The 20582-nt window shown below is 42.5% G+C and overlaps 1 protein-coding gene across 1 annotated transcript in view; it reads left to right on the top strand.

The window, feature by feature from the left end:
* CSNK2A2 (casein kinase 2 alpha 2) overlaps positions 1–19448 on the top strand; it is a 40390-nt gene extending 20942 nt beyond the window's left edge. The window contains exons 5-12 of the mRNA XM_060289074.2: positions 1006–1065; positions 5962–6045; positions 6856–6966; positions 7802–7903; positions 8736–8836; positions 9666–9814; positions 11240–11333; positions 17009–19448. Of these exons, the coding sequence (XP_060145057.1) occupies positions 1006–1065; positions 5962–6045; positions 6856–6966; positions 7802–7903; positions 8736–8836; positions 9666–9814; positions 11240–11316 (684 nt within the window). The 3' untranslated portion in view covers positions 11317–11333; positions 17009–19448. The remainder of the gene's footprint in view (positions 1–1005; positions 1066–5961; positions 6046–6855; positions 6967–7801; positions 7904–8735; positions 8837–9665; positions 9815–11239; positions 11334–17008) is intronic.
* Positions 19449–20582: the final 1134 nt, after the last annotated feature.

The raw sequence follows: 20582 nt of genomic DNA, 5'->3' as shown, positions 1-20582 counted from the left end.
AGAAACAAAATAGGTTTAATAAAGGTGTACTGATTAATTTTACGGAAGGTGCTGCTTGGACTGATGGGGAAAGAGATTTACTTGGAATTGATTGTCTAAAATAATAATATAGTTTCTGATGGGGTTTGTGATGATTTAAATGAACCTGGATGCGTAAATTCTACTCCATCTCTTAGAAATTGAAATTAAACAAACAGACAAAACTCCCAGTGAGTGGGTCTTTGGATTACCAATTACGAAAACTTACACTGGTATGTCATTTAGGCCTGGAATCATTTTCAGAACTGGTATCCATCCATCCATCCCTCCCTCCCTTCCTTTTTTCCTTCCTTCCTTCCTTTTTTTGAAACATCTCACTCCACCACTCCTTTTTTTCCCCCCTAAACATTTTACGTCTTTAGCTCCCATCAGTTTTTGCCTATGAAGTGTTCTTTTTTCCAGCCTGGAAGTGGTTTTGAGGGAGTGGAGGTTATAGATTTTTTTTAAAGTCTCTTGCCATCTCCAAATGCTATAGCAGTTCATTTTCCTTGGGTTTCATGAACAGACTATCTTGCCATCATTTTACCATGTGGGCTGATGAAGTTTTTCAGATTCTGCTATCTGCTCGGAACTTGGTTCTCTAAAGTAAACTGTGGTGCTGCAGTGGGGATAGTTTGTTTGAAGTTCAGTAAGAATATGAGGACAATTGGACAACTTGGACTTCATAATAATGTAATTGTGGGTGTTGATATCATGGAGCATTACACAGGTTTTTAAAAGATCCAAGTTGGTGTAAATGGTTTTTTTTCTTCTCCCCTTGGAATACCTTTCGTTTTTTCTTCTGAAAACCAAAGTGTTAGACCCTTGTCTTTAGTCTTTGCCCTCATTTGTTCCAGATCAGGTAGTAAAAAGTGGTGGGATTCTTCAATGACTTAAGCACTAAGTTTACAGAGAATAATGACCAACTTTGGATAACAAGATGCAATAAGACTAAATTAACTTAATGTTTTCTGAAATCTGTTTCAGCAACTCTACCAGATCCTGACAGACTTTGATATCCGGTTTTATATGTATGAACTACTTAAAGTAAGTGACATAAACTGTGAAATTTGAAAAGAGGTGTTTTTTGGTTTGGGATGGGGGGTTAACTTACAATGAGGCCTCCATTGTGGACTCTTTACATAGAAACTTCAGTGGAACTGAGAAAAATGGTTAAGTTAGTGGTACAGGGGACATTATACCAGAGGTTAGAACATACCTCTTGTTGGTCCTTGGTTTTTTGTTTACTGTTTTTCATTTTGTTTTGTTTTTGCTGCTTAATTAATACTTACTACTAGTTTTCATTACATAACAAATCACCCCAAACTTAGTGACTTTTTAAAAATGATTTATTATTTCCCATAATTCAGTGAGTAGGTTGAGTGAGTCTTTTGGTCTGGGTCAACTTGACTAGGGCAAGATGGTCCAGGATGGCCTCATTCACGTATCTGGGATGGCAGCTGGAATAGCTGAGGTCTCATTCTCCAGGATGGTCTGGACTGCTTCCCATGGTGGTCTCATCAGGTCCTAAGAGCAAGAGAGGGCAAACCGCGATATATGTAAGCACTTTTCAAGCCTCTGCTTGTGTCACGTTTGCTAATGCCCTGTTGGCCAAAGCAAGTCATGTGGCCAAACCTAGAATCAAAGGGTGGAGAAGTAAACTCCACTTTTCATGGGCAGAGCATTGAAGTCACATCGTGGAAGGACATGCATACAGGGATGGTGGGCATTTTATGGCATTTTACATCCTTTTCTTGCCATTTCTCATAGTCCCCTTCTTGTATGAGATAACCCACCCATTTAGCCCCGGCTTGTTAACCTTAACATGCAAGAAGAGGTGACGGGTGGACCTTCTAGGAGACTGAAATTTTCAAGTGTTATTGATTGACAGAGGAATGATCTTTTTTAATTTGGTTAGGTAAATGCTTAAGTAAAGAATTCTAAAAAGGTTTGTAAAATGGAATACAGTGTTTTTTTAGGGTCATGGATCACTAAGAATCTAATGAAAGCTATGAACCCCACCCCGCCCCCCGCGCCACCAATGCATGTAAAAATATACATCATTACATAAAGTTATAGGGTGGAATGGATGGGTCTCAATTTAAGAACCTCTATAAGAATATAGAGGTGTCTAAGGTATTGGTATTATTGAAGAAAATTGTCAGGATGGAGTTTTGATGGGATTATGAACAGCTGCTCGAAGAAAATACAAGTTAAATCAAGGCTTAGGCTTTAAGGAATGGGAATTTGAAGGACTAGCTTTATGTGAAGTGAATATGTTTTCTTACAAGCACTTACACAAACTAATCATTCGAGCCAAGGTGGTGGATTCACTCCTATGGCGAATGAGTCTTTGTCATTAAGATCAGAAAGATGAAGAAAGTTGAACTTGGTTTATCACACCTTTCTACCTTTCTTCATATCCCCTCCGGGCTAGAATGGAAGGCCTTGGTGGGCAGAGGTTTGCAGTGCTGTGAACTGTCAGGCTAGTCTGTTTCCTAGGGCTTCTCAGAAAATCCCAGGCATTCACTCCGTGAGAGCAGCAATCCAAGTCTCACAGTTGGTTATTTTTTTTAAGTAAGGTATTAAGATTTTGTGGTTAACTAGCACACCAAAGGTAAGATGTATAACCTAGTGCAGTTGTCCTTAGATCAGGTAACAGCATAGCAGTGATACAGGCTGGTCGTTCCGATGGCAGTGTCTGATGTCCTCTCTGCCTTCTGGGGGTAGCAGCTATGCGGTGGGTCATACTTTGTGCTAATGAGGCAGAGCCCCAGATGAAACTTGAAAAACCTCTTTCATGCTTAATGGTCAGAAACGATCAGATTTTTAAATTGAAATAATTCCCCCAAGGAATTTAAAAGCAGTTAATAACTCCACAGGGAATCTGACTAGTGGCAAAAGAATTTATTCCCTTACTGTATTTGTTCAGCCTCTGCTTTCCTCAGGTATTTTTCACACCTCAGGTACTGTGGTCCTAATTAGTTTATTCCTTTGGACAAAGACCAGGCAAAATAACAGAATCAACACTTGCTAAATTTTCTCATAGAAAAGAAAAAAAAACGGGGATGGGAGAGAGGAAATGTAGAAAATGCAGAAGGAACTAGGCTGAGGGCTGCAGAGTGATTGCTCAGTGACTCGCTGAGGCTTCCCACCAGGTCTGAGCTCCTGATTCAGATTTAGGGAGGTGTGTCCTCAGGAGCCATGGTTCTCTACAGCACTGCCACAGAGCCACTGTGGAATCTTGCTGCAACTGTTGGTATAAAATAAGACAAAGAGAAAAATTAAATTGAAGTAGAACCTACATAGATGAAATGAATAAATCCTAAGGGTATAGTTTTTTGATTTTACTTAAGTGTGAAACCTTCACCCACATTGACACAGAACTATGCTGTCCAGTACAGTAGCTACTGTCCGGAGGTAGCTATTTAAATTAAGTAAAATAAAAAATTCAGTTCCTTAGTCACACTAGTCACATTGTAAGCATTCAATGGCCTCATGTGGCTGGTGGCTACCATATAGTGCAAAAATAGACTGTTTCTCTCCTTGCATAGATTATATTCTCACCTCTACCACCATAGTTTAGTTTTCCCTGTTCTTTTTTTTTTTTAACATCTTTATTGGGGTATAATTGCTTTACAATGGTGTGTTAGTTTCTGCTTTATAACAAAGTGAATCAGTTATACATATACATATGTTCCCATATCTCTTAGTTTTCCCTGTTCTTGACCTTCATATGAAAAGCATTGTACACTGTATACTCTTTTGTGTCTGGGGAAAGCAAAGTTTGCTTATTCTTGGATTGTTGGTTCTATGGATCATTCTCTGGATTATATATTCCCTCCCACTTAGAGATGCCTGGTACAGTGCCCTTGCTAGTCTAGTCCAGTGATTTTCCACCAGGTTAACTTTGTCCCTCAGGGGACATTTGGCAATGTCTGGAACCATTTTTGGTTGTCACAGTCAGAGGGACACTACTGGCATCTCATGGGTGGAGGCTGGGGATTCTGCTAAACATCCTATAATACACAGGACCACTCCCCACAACAAAGAATTATCTGGTCCCAGATGTCAACAGTGCTGACGTCGAGAAACCCTAATCTTGTCCCATGGAAAACTCCACCTTGCAAGAGCTCTCAGTGTCAAGCACATAGTAGGTACCATACGATTATGGGTTGCTATCATTATTCAAAGAGTATATTATGGGCCTCATGTAGGCTTCAAGTGCTTTTTAAGACAAGCCAAAGGGCCCAACATTGAAATTTATGAAAATAGTTACTGTGTTAGAAAAGGGAGATTTAGGAGCAAAGTTTTATATTGTTTAAAACAAACAACCCAAATAAGAAATGGGTGAAAGATCTGAATCAACATTTGTCCAAAGAAGATATGAGATAGCCCAAAAGTATATGAAGAGATATGCAACTTGATCACTCATTAGGGAAATACAAATCAAAACCACAATGATATTCCTCATCAAACCCACTAGAACAGCTGTAATCAGAAAGATAATAACAAATGTTAGCAAGAATGTAGAGAAACTGGAACCCTCTCATATGGTGCTGATGGTAATGTAAAATGGTGCAGCCACTTTGGAAAACAATTAGGCAGATTCTTTAAAAGTTTAAATGTAAACGTACATACAACCTAGCACTTCACCTGTAGGAATCTACCCAAGAGAAATGAAAATGTGCGTCCTCTTAAAGACTTGTACATGAATGTTCATAAGTAGCATTAGTCTCAATAGCCAAAAAGTTAAAACAAACCAAATGTCTTTCAACTAGTATACTTATACAATGGAATACTACTCAGCAATGAAAAAAGCAACATGGATGAATCTTAGGAACAGTATGCTGCGCAAAAGAAGATAAAGTACTGTGTGTTGTATTATTTCATTTGATCACTGTCCAGAAGAGGCAAATCTGTAGCAACAGGTGGTAGTAGAGCAGTGGTTGGGAGGAGAGGGGAAGGAAGGAAGGAGGTAGGAGGTAGATGGGATTGGGGGTTGACTGCAGGCAGGCTTAAGGGAAATTCTTGGGATGATGAAAAACTTCTAAAAATGAATTGTGGTAATGGTGGCACAGCTTGAGGAATTTACTAAAAAATCATTGACTTGTAGAGTCATAACATAATTCTTAAAGACCAACTGGCTCAGGGATTATTTTTAAGGAAAATACTAATATTAGAATATATGTTAATCTAGAAAACCCACATGGGACACTTATCTAAAAGACAAGTCATATTGCAGATATATTTGGATGTCATTCTTCATGTCCACGTGTACTCTTTTCATGTCGTTGAACTCATAAGAGAAGTGACTCCAGTGTGGTTCCTAGATCTGGTTTTAAACTCATCAAATTAGACCAACAGATTAATGTATGATTTCTAAATCGAGGTGGCTGATTTATTGCTACCAGCTACAAGTAGGAGAGGAGCACCTAAAGAAGTATATCATTCCCCCTTTTTAAGAAACCTTCATCATAGCCCTTGGTGTCCTCTCCACAGCCCCCTTTCTACCAGCTGCCAGCATAGTGTGCTCAGAGAGCAAGGGGTGCCTTCTGAAGCATGTTTTTTCTCTTTTGTTACAGACAGTAAGGCTGCCCCTTGAGAGGCTGTATTCAGATCAAGCTGTCACAAACAAATAAGAATATGCTTGCAGATGCTGAAAATCAGATCTCTTGCAGTAATACGATATGCCAATTCTTAAAATGTTAACAGAATTCTCAATTTAACATTTTCAAAGATGATATTAAAGGCAAGAATTTCACATCTATGGTAGCACTTACAGAAGGGCATTTATAAATATGATGTCCATACCTATGAAGCTTACAAATTTGACAATGCTCAATAAAAGCTTTCAGAATCAAAAAAAATAAAAAGAATATGCTTGCATTGCGGGGTGGTAGAGGGTTTGCTTACTTTTCTCTGTGCTTTCTTATCTAATAGGCTCTGGATTACTGCCACAGCAAGGGAATCATGCACAGGGATGTGAAACCTCACAATGTCATGATAGATCACCAACAGAAAAAGGTACCATTACAGCCAGGCAGTGAAAAGCCTTTCATTGGAAGGCTTAGAGCCAATCAAAACTCTGGCCAGTACCTAGGTAGTTTCTGAAGACCCATGCTGTTTTCTTTGGCAGACTTGTGATACTGTTATTTCTCTAGTCTCCAGTGTTGGTTTCTACTTCACATAAGCATAGTACACAAGAAGAGTAGACAGCTGACCCTGACTGTAGTCACTTGTTTACTTTGGTCATGATTTTCTGGAGGGCCTCAAGACAGAAACTACAGCTGGTGATTTTTACTTCCTTTCTTAATGACCCTCAGACCAACCTGCCTGGCCTTAAAAAGTATACTTGGGTCCCTCCTATTTTCTATTCTCAGTTCTGATTGTCCCTGACTGGTGAGTAAATGAATCAGCTAGTGTTAGATTAATGAAAAGCTAGAGCAATGCTTCAATCCTGGAGTGGGGCACATGTCCCCAACCTTTTCTGTTAATGACTAGAGCTTATAATGAAAGCTGTCAGTAATGAGGGGGTATGTTAACACATGCAGCTGGTATGGAGGCAGAAGACAAGCTTAAGCTTTATTGATCTAGAGAGAATGATAAGCCAGGATAATTTAAATTTTAAAAAAGAAAAAGCAAATAAGATTCCAAGTGCTCTGCTCTAGAAATGACCTCTTAGCAGTTGCTGAAAAGTGTATCTTTTTAGCCAGTGCACTTGCTAACATTTTTTATGTGGGCAAATAATTGTTATTAATTAGATGTGGCCTTGTTGTAAGACACAGGCATCTGGAGACACTCCTTTCACATGTTTTATTTCTGTCGTATTTATAGCTGCGACTGATAGACTGGGGTCTGGCGGAATTTTATCATCCCGCCCAGGAGTACAATGTCCGCGTAGCCTCCAGGTACTTCAAGGGACCAGAGCTCCTTGTGGACTATCAGGTAAAATGTTAGTGAAGCACCTCTGGGTTCTTTTTACCTTTGCTAGGGCTTTTCTTGGCTTTTTCTTTTTCCTGGTTTTTATTTAGTCAATTTGGATACATTTAAAAGCCAGTCTTGGATACAAAAGGTATGTATCCAGGATCATTGTAGATGATCTTGGTTCCCGGGGAGACAGTTCAGGAAAAAACAGCTACAGAACTGGGCCTACATTCCATCCACGACCTCACTACTTTTGGGGAAAAGGTTTGCTACCTTTTGGGTACCATTCCCAGGAATCTGTCACCTGGCTGAAGAAGTTAGACTTGGGACTTCCCTGGTGGCACAGTGGTTAAGAATCCACCTGCCAATGCAGGAGACAAGGGTTCCATCCCTGGTCCACGAAGATCCCACATGCCGCGAAGCAACTAAGCCCGTGTGCCACAACCACTGAGCCTGCGCTCTAGAGCTCATGAGCCACAACTACTGAGCCCACATGCCACAACTACTGAAGCCCGCGCACCTAGAGCCTATGCTCCGCAACAAGAGAAGCCACCACAGTGAGAGGCCCACGTATGAAAACGAAGAGTAGCCCCAACTCGCTGCAGCTAGAGAAAGTCCGCACACAGCAACGAAGACCCAATGCAGCCAATAAATAAATAAAATAAAATAAAATAAAATCCAGTCTTTATTCTACCCCAAAATGATAATTATGGACTTTTCTCAGCTACTTTTTTTTTTTTGGCTTTGAATTTTAAAATATCTGAAGAGGTCAACTAAAGACTAGAAACCTAGAAACTCAGATCAGAAAAATGACATCTGTAACACCCTTGACTGACGGTTGTCTTTATTTCCTCAGATGTATGATTATAGCCTGGATATGTGGAGTTTGGGCTGTATGTTAGCGAGCATGATCTTTCGAAAGGAGCCCTTCTTTCATGGACAGGATAACTATGACCAGGTAAGCAAACATCATCTGGCTCCTATCCATTTGGAGGCAGATGCCAAGAAAATAGCATCTCGATAGGGATGCTGTTGTTGAGCCACTAAATATCATCCAGTATCTGCATATAAGCTTTTCTTCAGGGTAAAGAGTTTCACAAAATCTTGTCTGTGGTCCCCAAAGATAGAGACAGGTAGTGTGCTGTGTTCTGCCCAACTTCCAAATTGTGTCTATGAGGAAGTCAGGTACCTCCTTGTCTAATAAAACAAGATTCTAGTCATTAGGGACTTCACTGGTGGTGCAGTGGTTAAGAATTCGCCTGCCAATTCAGGGGACACGGGTTTTAGCCCTGGTCCAGGAAGATCCCACATGCTGTGGAGCAGCTAAGCCCATGCGCCACAACTACTGAAGCCCACGTGCCTAGAGCCCGTGCTCCGCAACAAGAGAAGCCACCACAATGAGAAGCTCACGCACTGCAATGAAGAGTAGCCCCCGCTCGCCGCAACTAGAGAAAGCCTGAGCACAGCGACAAAGACCCAACGCAGCCAAAAATAAATAATAAATAAATAAATTTATTTTAAAAAAAAAGATTCTAATCATTAGGTTTTATGTTCCCATAATCATCAGCCTCTAGAATATTATTGTCATAAGTTGTGTTATCATTTTAAAGGCATTTTGGAAATTTGCATTCATGTGAACTTCATATCTGTGAGTCTGCTGCCTGTCCGCCCCGGGCTCAGATCTGTATCTGTTCCCTGGAAATTTAGTGATGTGGAAGTCTCCTAATTCTTTGGTCCAGCATCCCCGCGGGCTGTGCTCAGTAATTTGGTCAGTTTGTTTTGTGTTTCAGCTTGTTCGCATTGCCAAGGTTCTGGGTACAGATGAGCTGTATGGGTATCTGAAGAAGTATCACATAGACCTAGATCCACACTTCAACGATATCCTGGGACAGTAAGTAAGAGAGAGAAAGAAAGAGTGTCTTAATTTACCCAATTCAGAAGTGAAAAGGTTAGCTGAAATCACTTTCTAAAGCTCTTTCTCCTTTCTAATTATATCAGAATTGAAATATTCTTTTTTTTCCCCATATATATTTTTTAACTTGAGAAATTTGGGCATTGTTTACATGTGTCTTCTAATCATTTTACTCCTCTAAGAGATAGCCTGTTTATCAATAGAAGATGGAAGACAAAATCATGCTACAGAAAACTTTCTGGAATAGCATATGGCTTATTTTAATGGAAAATCTTAGAAAGCTGTGATTCTTCTTTCAGTAAGAGATTTGTAGTTTCTTCTTGTTCTGTGTAATGGATTTTCTGTAAGGGAGCAAATTTTAAGGCATATTTTCAGATACAGTACAATAGTGTTGAAACGTAGTTGTTGTGTTGACAATTTTCAGACAGTAATTTTATGGAACCTCCATGTTTCTGAAGCTAGCTCTTTAAATATATCTGCTGAACAATAAAGATTACTCAGCTACCTCCGTGCCTCACCCAGAATTGACTAAAAGTCTGGGGCATAAAAAACTATCTAGAAAGGTTCTACAAAGTTTAAATCAGATGCAGACATTATAATTAATTCTATGTATCAGTCACAGAGCACTGTTTTGTTTGAGGATGCTGTGATCATAACTATGGGGGGGGGGACAGGTAACATTAAGAATGCGATTTAATGAGCTTGTAATCAACACAGTGTTCTAAGACTTTGTTGGCTTTAACCCTAATATGTAAGAATTCTTGTTGAATTTAATCTCAGAATACCAATGCTTTCCTTTTCTTCTCAGACATTCACGGAAACGCTGGGAAAATTTTATCCATAGTGAGAACAGACACCTCGTCAGCCCTGAGGCCCTAGATCTTCTGGACAAACTTCTGCGATATGACCATCAACAGAGACTGACTGCCAAAGAGGCCATGGAGCACCCATACTTCTGTGAGTTTCCAGGGACCTGATCTGTCAAAGGGAAATTCTTCTACTCTTTATCTTTGAGGCCTGACAAGAGAATTCTGGGTATTTGGATGAATCATGCTTGGGATTTGGCCTCATTAGTTTGACTCTTGAAACAGCTCTGCAGATCTGTTTCTAGTTGCCCAAAGGTGTTTGCTTGTTCGCTGTAGTTCCCTTGAGTCTGATCTGTATGACCATTGCCTATGACCCTGAGTTGATAGATGACAAGTATCTAAAGTTTTGTTTTCAAATATATACATTTGTGTGGAAACCTAATCAAAGATTTTTTTTTCCGCCTCAAAAAAAAAGTGATTTGTTGAAAGTAGTAAGGTGACCATAGCATATTTTTAAAGAAGGAAATAAGATAAATAAATACAAGGAATTTGAGGAAAGGAAAGCAGGTATGGCAGGACCTCGCTAAAATCCTGTCTGAATTACAGACTTCCTAGGTCTCACTTTAAAGTATGTGTGTATATTCAGTTTATGCACTTGCTTATTGGTCTGCATGTGTATGGTTCTCCCCACTGATAAAGTATGTCCCAGACTCTCCTCTCATTAAAGGCAGTGTGACGTCATTTAGACCAGTCACAGAGGAGACTGAGAGTGAGGGAGGTTAAGTGATCTGTCTCAATTTTCTGTCTGAAGTGAGATGAGAACTTTCAGCCTACCTCTTGCTTGACCAATATGCTCTTTCCTTCTCCTTTTTTTCCTCTCTGGAAATTAACTAAATCTTGCCTGAAGAATACATTGCTCTGTGGTCTTGAGCCTGGTAACCCATAAGCATTAGTAGACAGCAGATTTAAAAGGTGTTACCCTTCATTCTTCCAGACCTCAGACAAGTGTAAATGGTTGTCTTTCTGTCACAGAAAGCTATTTTTACACTCTGAGTTTGACTGAATTAAGAACACTGATGTTTATATTATGCAAATCATGATCTGTCTACTTTTCTGAATACATACTATACTTCTATAAAAAAATTTTTACACTGTTGCTTAAAATCGATAGTTCTTCTAGTAGCTCTTCTTATTCACCCTTTCCTCCAAAGTGTTTACTATCTATTGCACATACTTTGAAGAAATGGGAGTTGGATATGATGTTAGTATTCAAGGAAAAACAACACATAAGAAAATCAGTAGAAATTTTGAACAGTGGGAAATGGGTGTTTCTGTGCCTCTCTTTTTCCTGAGTCTTAGCAGTTGAACTTGTACTCTGAAGAGGTATACAAGTTGATTGTGAGAGCATTTCCCCCTGATCATTCCTCAGTGTCTGTAATTTTGGTTGCCCTCCTGACCCTGACTTCCTGGTAGCCTGTGTCTATGTCACTGTGGAAGAAGGTTGGGTCTGTTATGGTGTTCTCCCCTGGCACTGGCCAGCCCTGCCTCTGCTGACTGTCCTCCTGTTTCCTTGCAGACCCCGTGGTGAAGGAGCAGTCCCAGCCTTGTGCAGATAATGCTGTACTTTCCAGTGGTCTCACGGCGGCCCGATGAAGACTGGAAAGCGACGGGTAATGCGGCATTGATGCTTGCCAATAAAACCAACCAACCAAACACAAACCTTGAAGGAAAACTACAGTGTGATAAAAAGAAATTCTAGCCATTCCTTCTAAACGCAAAGAAGAGTAAAGACCTAAAAGTCTGTCAAAAAGAAAGAAACTCCCCAGCACTAGTCTACAGGGAACTGCTGTTTGGCAGCCTGACGATGCACATAGTTGGGTATCTGAGGGGACTTTCCCTTTGGAATGCATGGGAGATGAGAGACTCGGAGTTGTTGTACATTTACCTTTATTTAACAGGAGACCACTGTTGAATTAACCTGTTCAAGTCAACAAGCTCTGAATATCTGACTTCCTATCTATTCCACTGTGGTCTGTGTTTCCTTTGGTGAGATTCAGGCTCAAGTTTTAGCAAAATGTCAGCAGTCTATAGTGACACACCAGCCTCATTCACGAAAAGGAGATACTAAAACAGTGACAGTATTTTTTTTCTAAGCTCTTTTACAAATTCATGTTTTATGTATTTTTTTTTTTTTTAATGACATGAGCTCTCTGGGAAATGTACCTCATCCCTGCAGTTTTCTTCTAAGTGATTCATTTGGGAGCAAACTGCAGTCACTCTCACAGGAGTCCCCTTTGATGTCAGGAGGCATCACTTTAAACCTTCTGATGCCATGGACAGGTCCATCTGTCTCATCAAGAGTTGGATGCTAAGTGCATAACTTGGAGCTCAGTGTAACCTTCGTTGATCTGCCTAACCATAAAATCTTGTTGCTATTTTTTTCATGTAGCTTTTTTTTCCAGCCTCTTAAGGAAAACTTCATTTCCCAGCACATCCCTATGTGTGCACCTATTTTAACGCACGTCTCTGAAACAAAGACTTTTTGTTCACAACCATAACTAAAGCTGGAAAGTCAGTCTTCAGGGAGGTCAGGGAGGGAGAAAGAAAAGCATCCTTATTAGAATTTATTCAGGAAAGACGGATTGGGTGAGATAAAAACAAGTACTCCCCTCCCATGCTTTACCCCTTTTTATCCCCATGAGAAACAGTTTCCCTCTGTAATCAGGGTAATCTGCGTTTTTAAGCTCTGATAGGTAATACATGAATGTGTTGGCAGAGAGAAGTCTTTCTCACGTGCAGGGACTGGAGTTGTGTGGGCAGGGCCACCCACCGATAACCCGAGCGACCGGAGAGAGTAGCATACAAGGGGCTTGGGGAAAGGAGTGGAGCTGCTGGGGCAAGTATCAAAGCTTGGGATCCATTGTGCTAGCCTTCACGTTAGCAAAGGAAGCTATATTTTGTTTAAGAAAATTAAAAAAAATAGAGCTGATATCACTCTGGGGACTTGTCATCAACATGGTTTGCAAGCAGTCCCCTGACCCCAGCTGCAGGGCCGTGCTACAGCTGTGGGGACCTCTCACACTAGGCTGGAGCTCAAGGTGTCTACCACCACATCACACTTCAGGACTCCTTTATTACTATTTAATAATGCCATACATTTTTATAAGGTTAGGGTGTTTGAAAACATCTGTTTACATTCCATATCCCAATAAAATCGTATTGGTATTGGTAGCGGGTCCTATCTCTAAATGTAGATTCTATTTTTGTTGTTTGGTCAGTGGGAACTTCAAATAAAACAAGATCCCAAAGCCAGGAAATGCATTCAGTTAAGGTTCTCATACCAATGCTACCTGCCTTCATTGCACATTCTGTATATTAATGTATACATTTGTTCTACCTGAAAATCAAAAACAAGACAGGAGCTCTTGAGTGAACCTATATTGATATGTCAGGCAGCAAAACTCAGTGTTTGGGATTATCAAAAGCCTTCTAATGTGCCCTTCTAGGCAACACCGAACTGTTGGTTATTATTTATCAGGGAGATGTGCCACTGTGTGTCTTTCCTGCCCCACCCATTTCCTCCTTTGTCACCCATTCCCTCCCCCCACCCTTCTTTTTTTTTTTTTTTTTTTTTTTTTAAATTGCCGGTCTGGACCAGGCAGAGGAAGCCTACTGGAGGGTCTTGGTGAAGTAGTAACCCCGTTTCTTTCTCTTGGGTCTCCCCAGAGGCAGTAAAAGCAGCTGGAGAAGAGTCAGGTGACTGACTTCTGTCTCTCCTCTGGTCATGATGTAGTAGGTGCAAAAACAGCTCGCCTGCCTGTCCTTGGGTTCTGTGACTGCAGCTTGGCAAAGGAGTAATTCTTCCATTTCATGCGTACAGTTTACTTTTCCACCACCCATACTTTTTACCTCTCTTCATGCCTTAGACATATAGAAGAACTGAGTTTAAAATGCTCCTTTCTGAGTCTGTTCTTGACACCCAACTTCTGGCTGACTGACTGTGGGTGGTTCTTTCCCAAACTGAACTGAGTCTCGTCCAGACCTTTCCTCTTTTACCTATCTCCAAAACCATTTTGTGTCCAGATGGACCTAGCTCCCCTGAGATTTTAGAGTATTTACCTGGGTTAGGAGGCAGTCTTGGAGAGTTCCAAAAGAGGGATGAGAGCGTGCGTGTGTGTGAGTGAGTCTAATCTTATATTTAGACAAAGCTGTGGTAGATTTACCCACCCAATTTCCTTTTCGGTTAGCATATTATTTCTTAAATTCATCTCAGTAATTTTCATTAGACATTTTGTTTGCTTCATTACCTTGTAACAGGTTAAAAGTGCCTATGATAAGGACCTATTATTTCCTAAAGAAAAGCAAAAAAATGTGGGGAACAGGGTAGTGTTACACTGTCATCTCAGGTACTGCCTGTGTTCAAGAACATAGACCCAGTATGGTGAGAGCGGAAGGTTCCCGTGCCAAATACAGATTGGTGTATCAGAGGTTATTGGCCACAGGTGAGCATAACTGCAAGGTTTTGCTTCAGCTGAGAAATCCCATGGCGAGAGCAGAACTGATGAAGTGCGAATATTTTCATCAGGTTTGCTTGCAGTTCACTCTCCCCGTGATCCTATCATCTGGCCTGCCCCTGTCCTATCCTAGCCCCGTGGTAAGTGACCAGGTGGGAGAAGCCAATGAGTGTATAACGCAGACCAAGCATTCCCGGGTCATCTTACCACTTAGAGGAGTGCCAGAGCCAGTTCTGTGAGGCACGTGAACATCAGTCACTCTGCTGGGTCTCCTCACAGGCATTCTCCAGCACATTGGTACTCACGAGGCTCAAAGCATATGTATTCCCTTGCAAAGAAGGAAGGTGCTTTCCAACTGATTGATTAGAGGAGACGGAAGAGCTTATAATCCTTGGGGGCAGGGAGAGAGGACAGGAGAGGGGGCTGTTAAAAGAAGAAAGGGAATCAGTAAAAACAGTTGAAAGGTAGATCTTGAGGTGGGGGAACATGACTTCTTGAGGGAAGAAAGCAAGGGAGCACAAAGTTCAAGTTCTGGAACGTGCCCTGAGTTCTGGAACGCCCCCAGGATTGGTTCCAGTGGGACTGCAAGGTGGTGCTCTTGAGGCAGATGCTGAGTCCCAGAGAGAGCCAGCCCATGGCCGTGGATCTCAGTCTGCGTCTACTCAGGGAAATGACTTAGCTTCTCCCAGGTGCTGCTTTGATGAGGATGGAAGCAAAATTATTTTGGGACACAAACAATTGGAAGAATTTTTACATACGCATTGAAATGGATCTGAGAGAGCCCCGTTGACAGTCTCCTTTAATGCCAGTTCAGATTAATGATTCGTTTAGGAACCTGTGTTACTGCATGAGCACTCACAGGAAAAAGCAATCTTCCCTCCTACAAATTAACAGGAGTGGATAGTAACTGATCAGAGTCAAGGCCATTGAGATATAAACCCGAAAGCAAAAGCAGGGTCCATATGAGCACACAAGAAGCCAAAGTTTGTCAGTGAGCTTAATAAATCTAAGACTGAGTGACATCTTGCCATTAAAACTAACCCCAGGGTGGGGATGAGGGGAGGGGAGGTGGCGAGGAAACATCTGGCTTAAGAAAACCAGTAATAACATATGCTTTGGAGCTATGTGGATGTGTCAGTGAAAATGACCCCAACCAGGTATTGTAGAGGCAGGGGGAAGTGATGTTACGGGATTATACAGGTGATGCATACTTTTGTGTAGAGAATCAACAATGTGCTACAAATGTGATACTTAATCCTGAACTGCATGTATTGGGGATTGTTTTTTTTAAAAAAAAAAATTCATTGACTCAATAAATTAACAGTTTTTCACTTGCTGGCTTTTCTTGCTGTAAATGGTGACTAAGAGGTTGGGACAGAAATCTTGACACCCAGTGGAAAGCTTGGATAAGTCTTCAAGAAACATGGAGCCGACTATTTTCTTCTGTTTGCAGAAAAGCAACACTGCCTGGGTTGTGATCCTTTACTAATGACTACTTCAGACACAATTGACCACCTCTTTGTATCACTGGATGACTGATGTATGATTTATGTGCTGCTGCCCCTTAGAGGAAAGAAAAATGCCATGTTAAATCCTGTTTTCATAAATAAAAATGTTAATAATCACCAGCATGTTGAGAATCACCAGCCTTCCCAAGTGGGAGACAAGCCACTGCTATGAGGACCTTAAACTTGTATTTCCTGTCTCTTGGGGGAGAGGAGGAATAAACCTTGAACTGTGAAGTTGTGTGGGCGGGTGGTTGCAGTTAATCACCTTGGTGTGAAGACTTGACTTTAGCAGAAGTGGTGGGACTAGGGTGGTGTGGGGATTGTTTCTTGGTACTTGCTTCTGAATTGTATCACTCAGAACCTGCCAATCCTGCTTGGGATTGACCATTTCATTGCACAACTTTACCTTGTGGGAGCGTGTTCTGCACTTATGAAAACCTCTCCCCAGCCCCATTTCTTGCAACACAAGTGGGCACACGCCATTGTTTGGCAGATGGTGGAGTCTTTCATCAGTGCGCTTGCTTCTCACTGATCCCTCTGTGGGGTGGGATGCTTCAAAATCATCTGCTGAAGAGTCATTTGTAACCTTACGTACCATGCAGCCTTTCTCAAATACTAAGCGTAGAACCCTTCCCGTACCCAAAGAAAGTTTGGGTCATGAAATGTTTCTGTGTGACAGCTTCCCAGATACATTGTCCTTTCTCTCGGTACCCTGCCGTGGCACCGTTCTGAGCTGCTGCTTCTAGAGTTCTGCTGGAATCTCACAACCCACTCCGCTGTGCTGGACATGGAAGGAGGAACGAGGTTTTCAGGCCATGCCAGACAGCTCCTTCCAGGGGGGAGTTAAAAATATTTGAGCTCCATTTTTGCTCTTTATTAGTGAACTGGGCCCTTTCCCTCTGTAAATACAGTCATCTGATTCTTGGTCCCAAGACATAAGTAAGTTGGTTCAGGTCTGATGGGTATCTGGAGCTGGGCTGCTGAACCTGTAGCTTGGCTTACACAGAATAGACAAGAGGCTTTGATGCTTCTAGATTAGCGTCCTGGACCCGAGAAAAGGAGAGGGACTCGGTCACAGTAAGGCTGGGACCAAGACTGCCTCTGTGAGTGGTGATCAGAAGAGGAAGAAAAAGGGTGCTATTTGAAACCTGAAACCGGTCAGTTCTTACCTGGTTTTCCACGAAGTGCCGTGGGAAAGTCAGGCTTGTATACCATTCCCAGTGCTCCCCAAGAGAAGGGAGCCACATGCCAGTGGAGGCCTGTCCTCACTCCGGGTCAGAATGATTAATGCCATCTTTCCCCTCCTCCCATCTCTCTCCCCAGGTCTGTTGCGGTTCCTCCCACTTTTCCATAAGCAGAACAAGAACCAAATCAAACGTCTTAACGTGTGTAGAGAGATCACGTTCCGTGAGCAGACACAAAACGGTGGCAGGTTTGGCGAGCACGAACTAGACCAACCGAAGGGCAGCCCACCACCGTATATCAAACCTCACTTCTGAATGTAAAAGGTTCACACGCCTTTGGCTTCCTGTTGACTTCCTCCTGACCCAGAAAGCATGGGAAATGTGAAGGGTATGCGAAATGGTGGTTACTGTTGCTCCCCCGCGCCCCTGGCTCGTCCCCGTGGCCGCCTGTTTTTTCCAGCAGACCATGCTAACTACCTGACCACAGACTCCAGTGGGGGCACGGGGCGTATATGGCATGATGGGCGGTTACATATTATAATTTTAAAAGTATATATTATTGAATAAAAGGTTTTAAAAGAAATGTATGGAGAGTTTTCAGTGCGGAAGGGGCCATTAAACGAGACCTGTGGCCACAGAGGACGGAGAGAGAGAAGGGCATTTGAGCCAGGTTCTAGCCAGAGGGAAGAGGGCCAGTCCCAGAGGTGAGGAGGGCCATTTCCAGCACGCTCTTGACAGACATGAGAAGTTGAAGAGGTATGTGAACCAGTCCTGGCAGTGGGAGACCGCAGGTGATTCCAGCAGACTTGGCGAGCCAGGAAAGCCAGGCCTCGGCCTCGCCTCGAACGCGTCCGTCTCCCTGGACCCCTCCTTCCAAAGCAGGTGAGTCAACCAGACATTTACGTGGTAGGTAAATGTCACCTCCAGTGAACTCAGGAAGCTGCCTTAGCCCATTCTTTGCTTTCCCTTTGCGCATCACCGTGTTCCATTCCACCTCCCAATACTGCTCACCACCCCGCCACGCCCCCTTCCGAAAAAGCATCTTGCCTTGGAGGCTGGTTGAGTCTGCTGCCCTGAGGCAGGGGAAGGGGTTGGGTCTGGGGTTCAGATTATCCCGAAGCTCCCGTGAATGGGAGGAGAAGCAGCCCACTCACAGGTGAAAGAAGGTGGAATAGAAGCACCAGGTGTGTCTGTTAAGTGAGAAAACGAAACCTGTTTTACAAATGAGATTCCCTGGCACCCTCAGTCCTCTCCCAGGACAGCTGTGCCACGGGGAGGTGAAAGCAACAACCTGGTGGCTGCCCAGCCTTGTGTCTGGCTGAGGCCTGCGTCCTCCCACCGCCTGTAAAGCAGAAGCGGCGGGCAGACCCGACACCTGGGCAGCTAGACGGGGCACCCGCTAGTTCTCCACAAAAGCCACTGGTCTGCGCAACATCCCTTCTCCTGTCTTCTCTGCTGCTTGTCCTGAACAGGTGACTATGGGAACCCAGGTGTGGACGCTCACAGTTTTTGAAGCAATTATAGGGGGAAAGCAAAGAGGTCCCTCAGGGCCACCATGGCGTCAGTGTCCCTTGGACCAGCTCCTGTTGTATCCAAGCCATTCCTCAGGTGTGGGAGCTCAAGACTGTGCCTGCCCCCAGACACCAGCGAGTAAGGGCCCGCAGGCCCCCAACCAGGTGACAGGACACCGAACGTATGGACTTGGTCCTTTCCAGCTCCATCACCAGCCTCGTATTCTCAAGCGGTCTCTCTCATGAGGCCCTTTTTGACCCAAGGCTCTGTAAACTTCTTTTGGTCTCCCACGTGTCTGAGACAGCATCTCAATACCTTGTTTTAATGAGCATGTCCCTGAAACTCTTAGGAACGTGGTACTTCATATGTGTGTGTCAATCTACATAGCATGTTATCACCATGTTGACCCACTGGCGTTCGAGGGCCTTCCCCGACAGGGAGGGTCTCTTCAGAGCACATACATGGTCGACTGGCTTGGGAGTTCTTTAGATGCCATGCAGAACTGAAACGCTAGCTTTATCCAATTTCCCTTCTCAACCAGTGGGAAAGTCTTATTTTCCAAAAACCTCTCAACCAAGATAAACTTGGGTTTTGTGGATGATAATTGTTGGGTAGGAGAGTGCTCAGTTGTAGGTAGAAGGTGAAGGAAGAGTTTTTGCTTAGGTTGTTTTGGCCTTGAGAGAAGGAGACAAGGAACCCACTAAACCAAGAACAGTCTGAAGCTCATCCACAGCGTGCTTGGAAATTCAGAACATCAATCACGTCTTTCAGTAGTCCTGCTTGTATTGGGATTGTCTAAAGTAATATTTATTGACTTTTCTTGATTACCAAAGTAATATATATGTTCATGGCAAAAAATTCAAATGTTACATAAAAGTAAATAATGACAGCCTCACCCTAACCACATACCCACACATCCAAAAACTCTTCCCTGCCTTGGAGGAAACCACAGTTAAATTTGGCATGTATTTTTCGACTATTTTCTATGCATTTACTAACATTTTAAAATTATAATGATTTTTATTTGACAGGTAGTCAGATTTTACATTCTTTTTCTGCAACTTGTGCTTTCACTTAGTTGGGAAAATTTTACTGTTATCATGTATAGATCTACCTCACACCCCTTTTCATGGCTGTATAGCATTCCATTGTGTAATGTACCACAGTTGAAGCAATCCCTTATGGATAGATGCTTACCAGTATTGTTGCAATGAACAAATTTGCACATACATTCTTACACAGTCTGTATGTTTGTGAGATAAAATCTTTTCAAAAAAAGAATTACTGTGCCATATGCTTTTTTTCTTTCTTCCTTTTTTTAGCAAGGGCATTGTTGAAATTCAGAGAAAGTAGTCTTCCATTGCTTTCTCTCACTGGTGTAGGTTGGCACCATGATGCCTTTAGCTATGGAATTCTTGTGGGGCTCTGACAGGCACTTGGGGCATGGTGTCCAAGGTCTATGAGCTTTCCAGGGACCTACAGAATAGTTGAGACTTGAAAAAAGGGTGTTGGCTCTAACATAAGAAAGTTGCAAAATAAAAATTTAATAAATGTAAGTAAATGTCTCTCCGATCCTGTGAACTGAGAATTCCAAAAAAATTACAGGGAAAAAAAGTTATCTTAAATATGAAAAATGGCTGCCTTTTAATGTTTGAAATGCTATGGGGATGCCTTCAAAAGTAACCATGCAGAGGGCTGGTAAATGTTTTAAAATATCCCTGGCCTGAATGGTCTGGGTGTTGGAATGGATGAGCAACTCTTTGCAGAATATTCTACAGACTTTTAAAATAACGTGCATCTCAAGTGCATTGTGCTAAGTGAAGAAGCCAGTCTCAAAAGGCTGGATGATTCTATTTATATGACATTCAGGAAAAGGCAAAGCTGTGGGGATGGAGAACAGACCCGTAGTTGTCAAGGGTTAAGGTTGGGGGGTGGGGGGTTTGACTACAAAGGGATAGCATAAGGGAATTTGGGGGTGATGGAGCTGTTCTGTATCCTAAATGTGGCAGTGGTTATATGACTTGGTACCTTTCTCAAAACTATACCAAAGGGACTTCCCTAGTGGCGCAGTGGTTAAGAATCCGCCTGCCAATGTAGGGAACATGGGTTCGAGCCCTGGTCTGGGAAGATCCCACATGCTGCAGAGCAACTAAGCCCGTGCGCCACAACTACTGATGCTGCACTCTAGAGCCCGCGAGCCA

The sequence above is a fragment of the Globicephala melas genome, chromosome 19, assembly GCF_963455315.2.
Source record: "Globicephala melas chromosome 19, mGloMel1.2, whole genome shotgun sequence".
Taxonomy (NCBI): Eukaryota; Metazoa; Chordata; class Mammalia; order Artiodactyla; family Delphinidae; genus Globicephala; species Globicephala melas.
The sequence above is the reverse complement of the archived record's forward strand: the minus strand, read 5'-3'. Positions and strand labels throughout refer to the sequence as shown.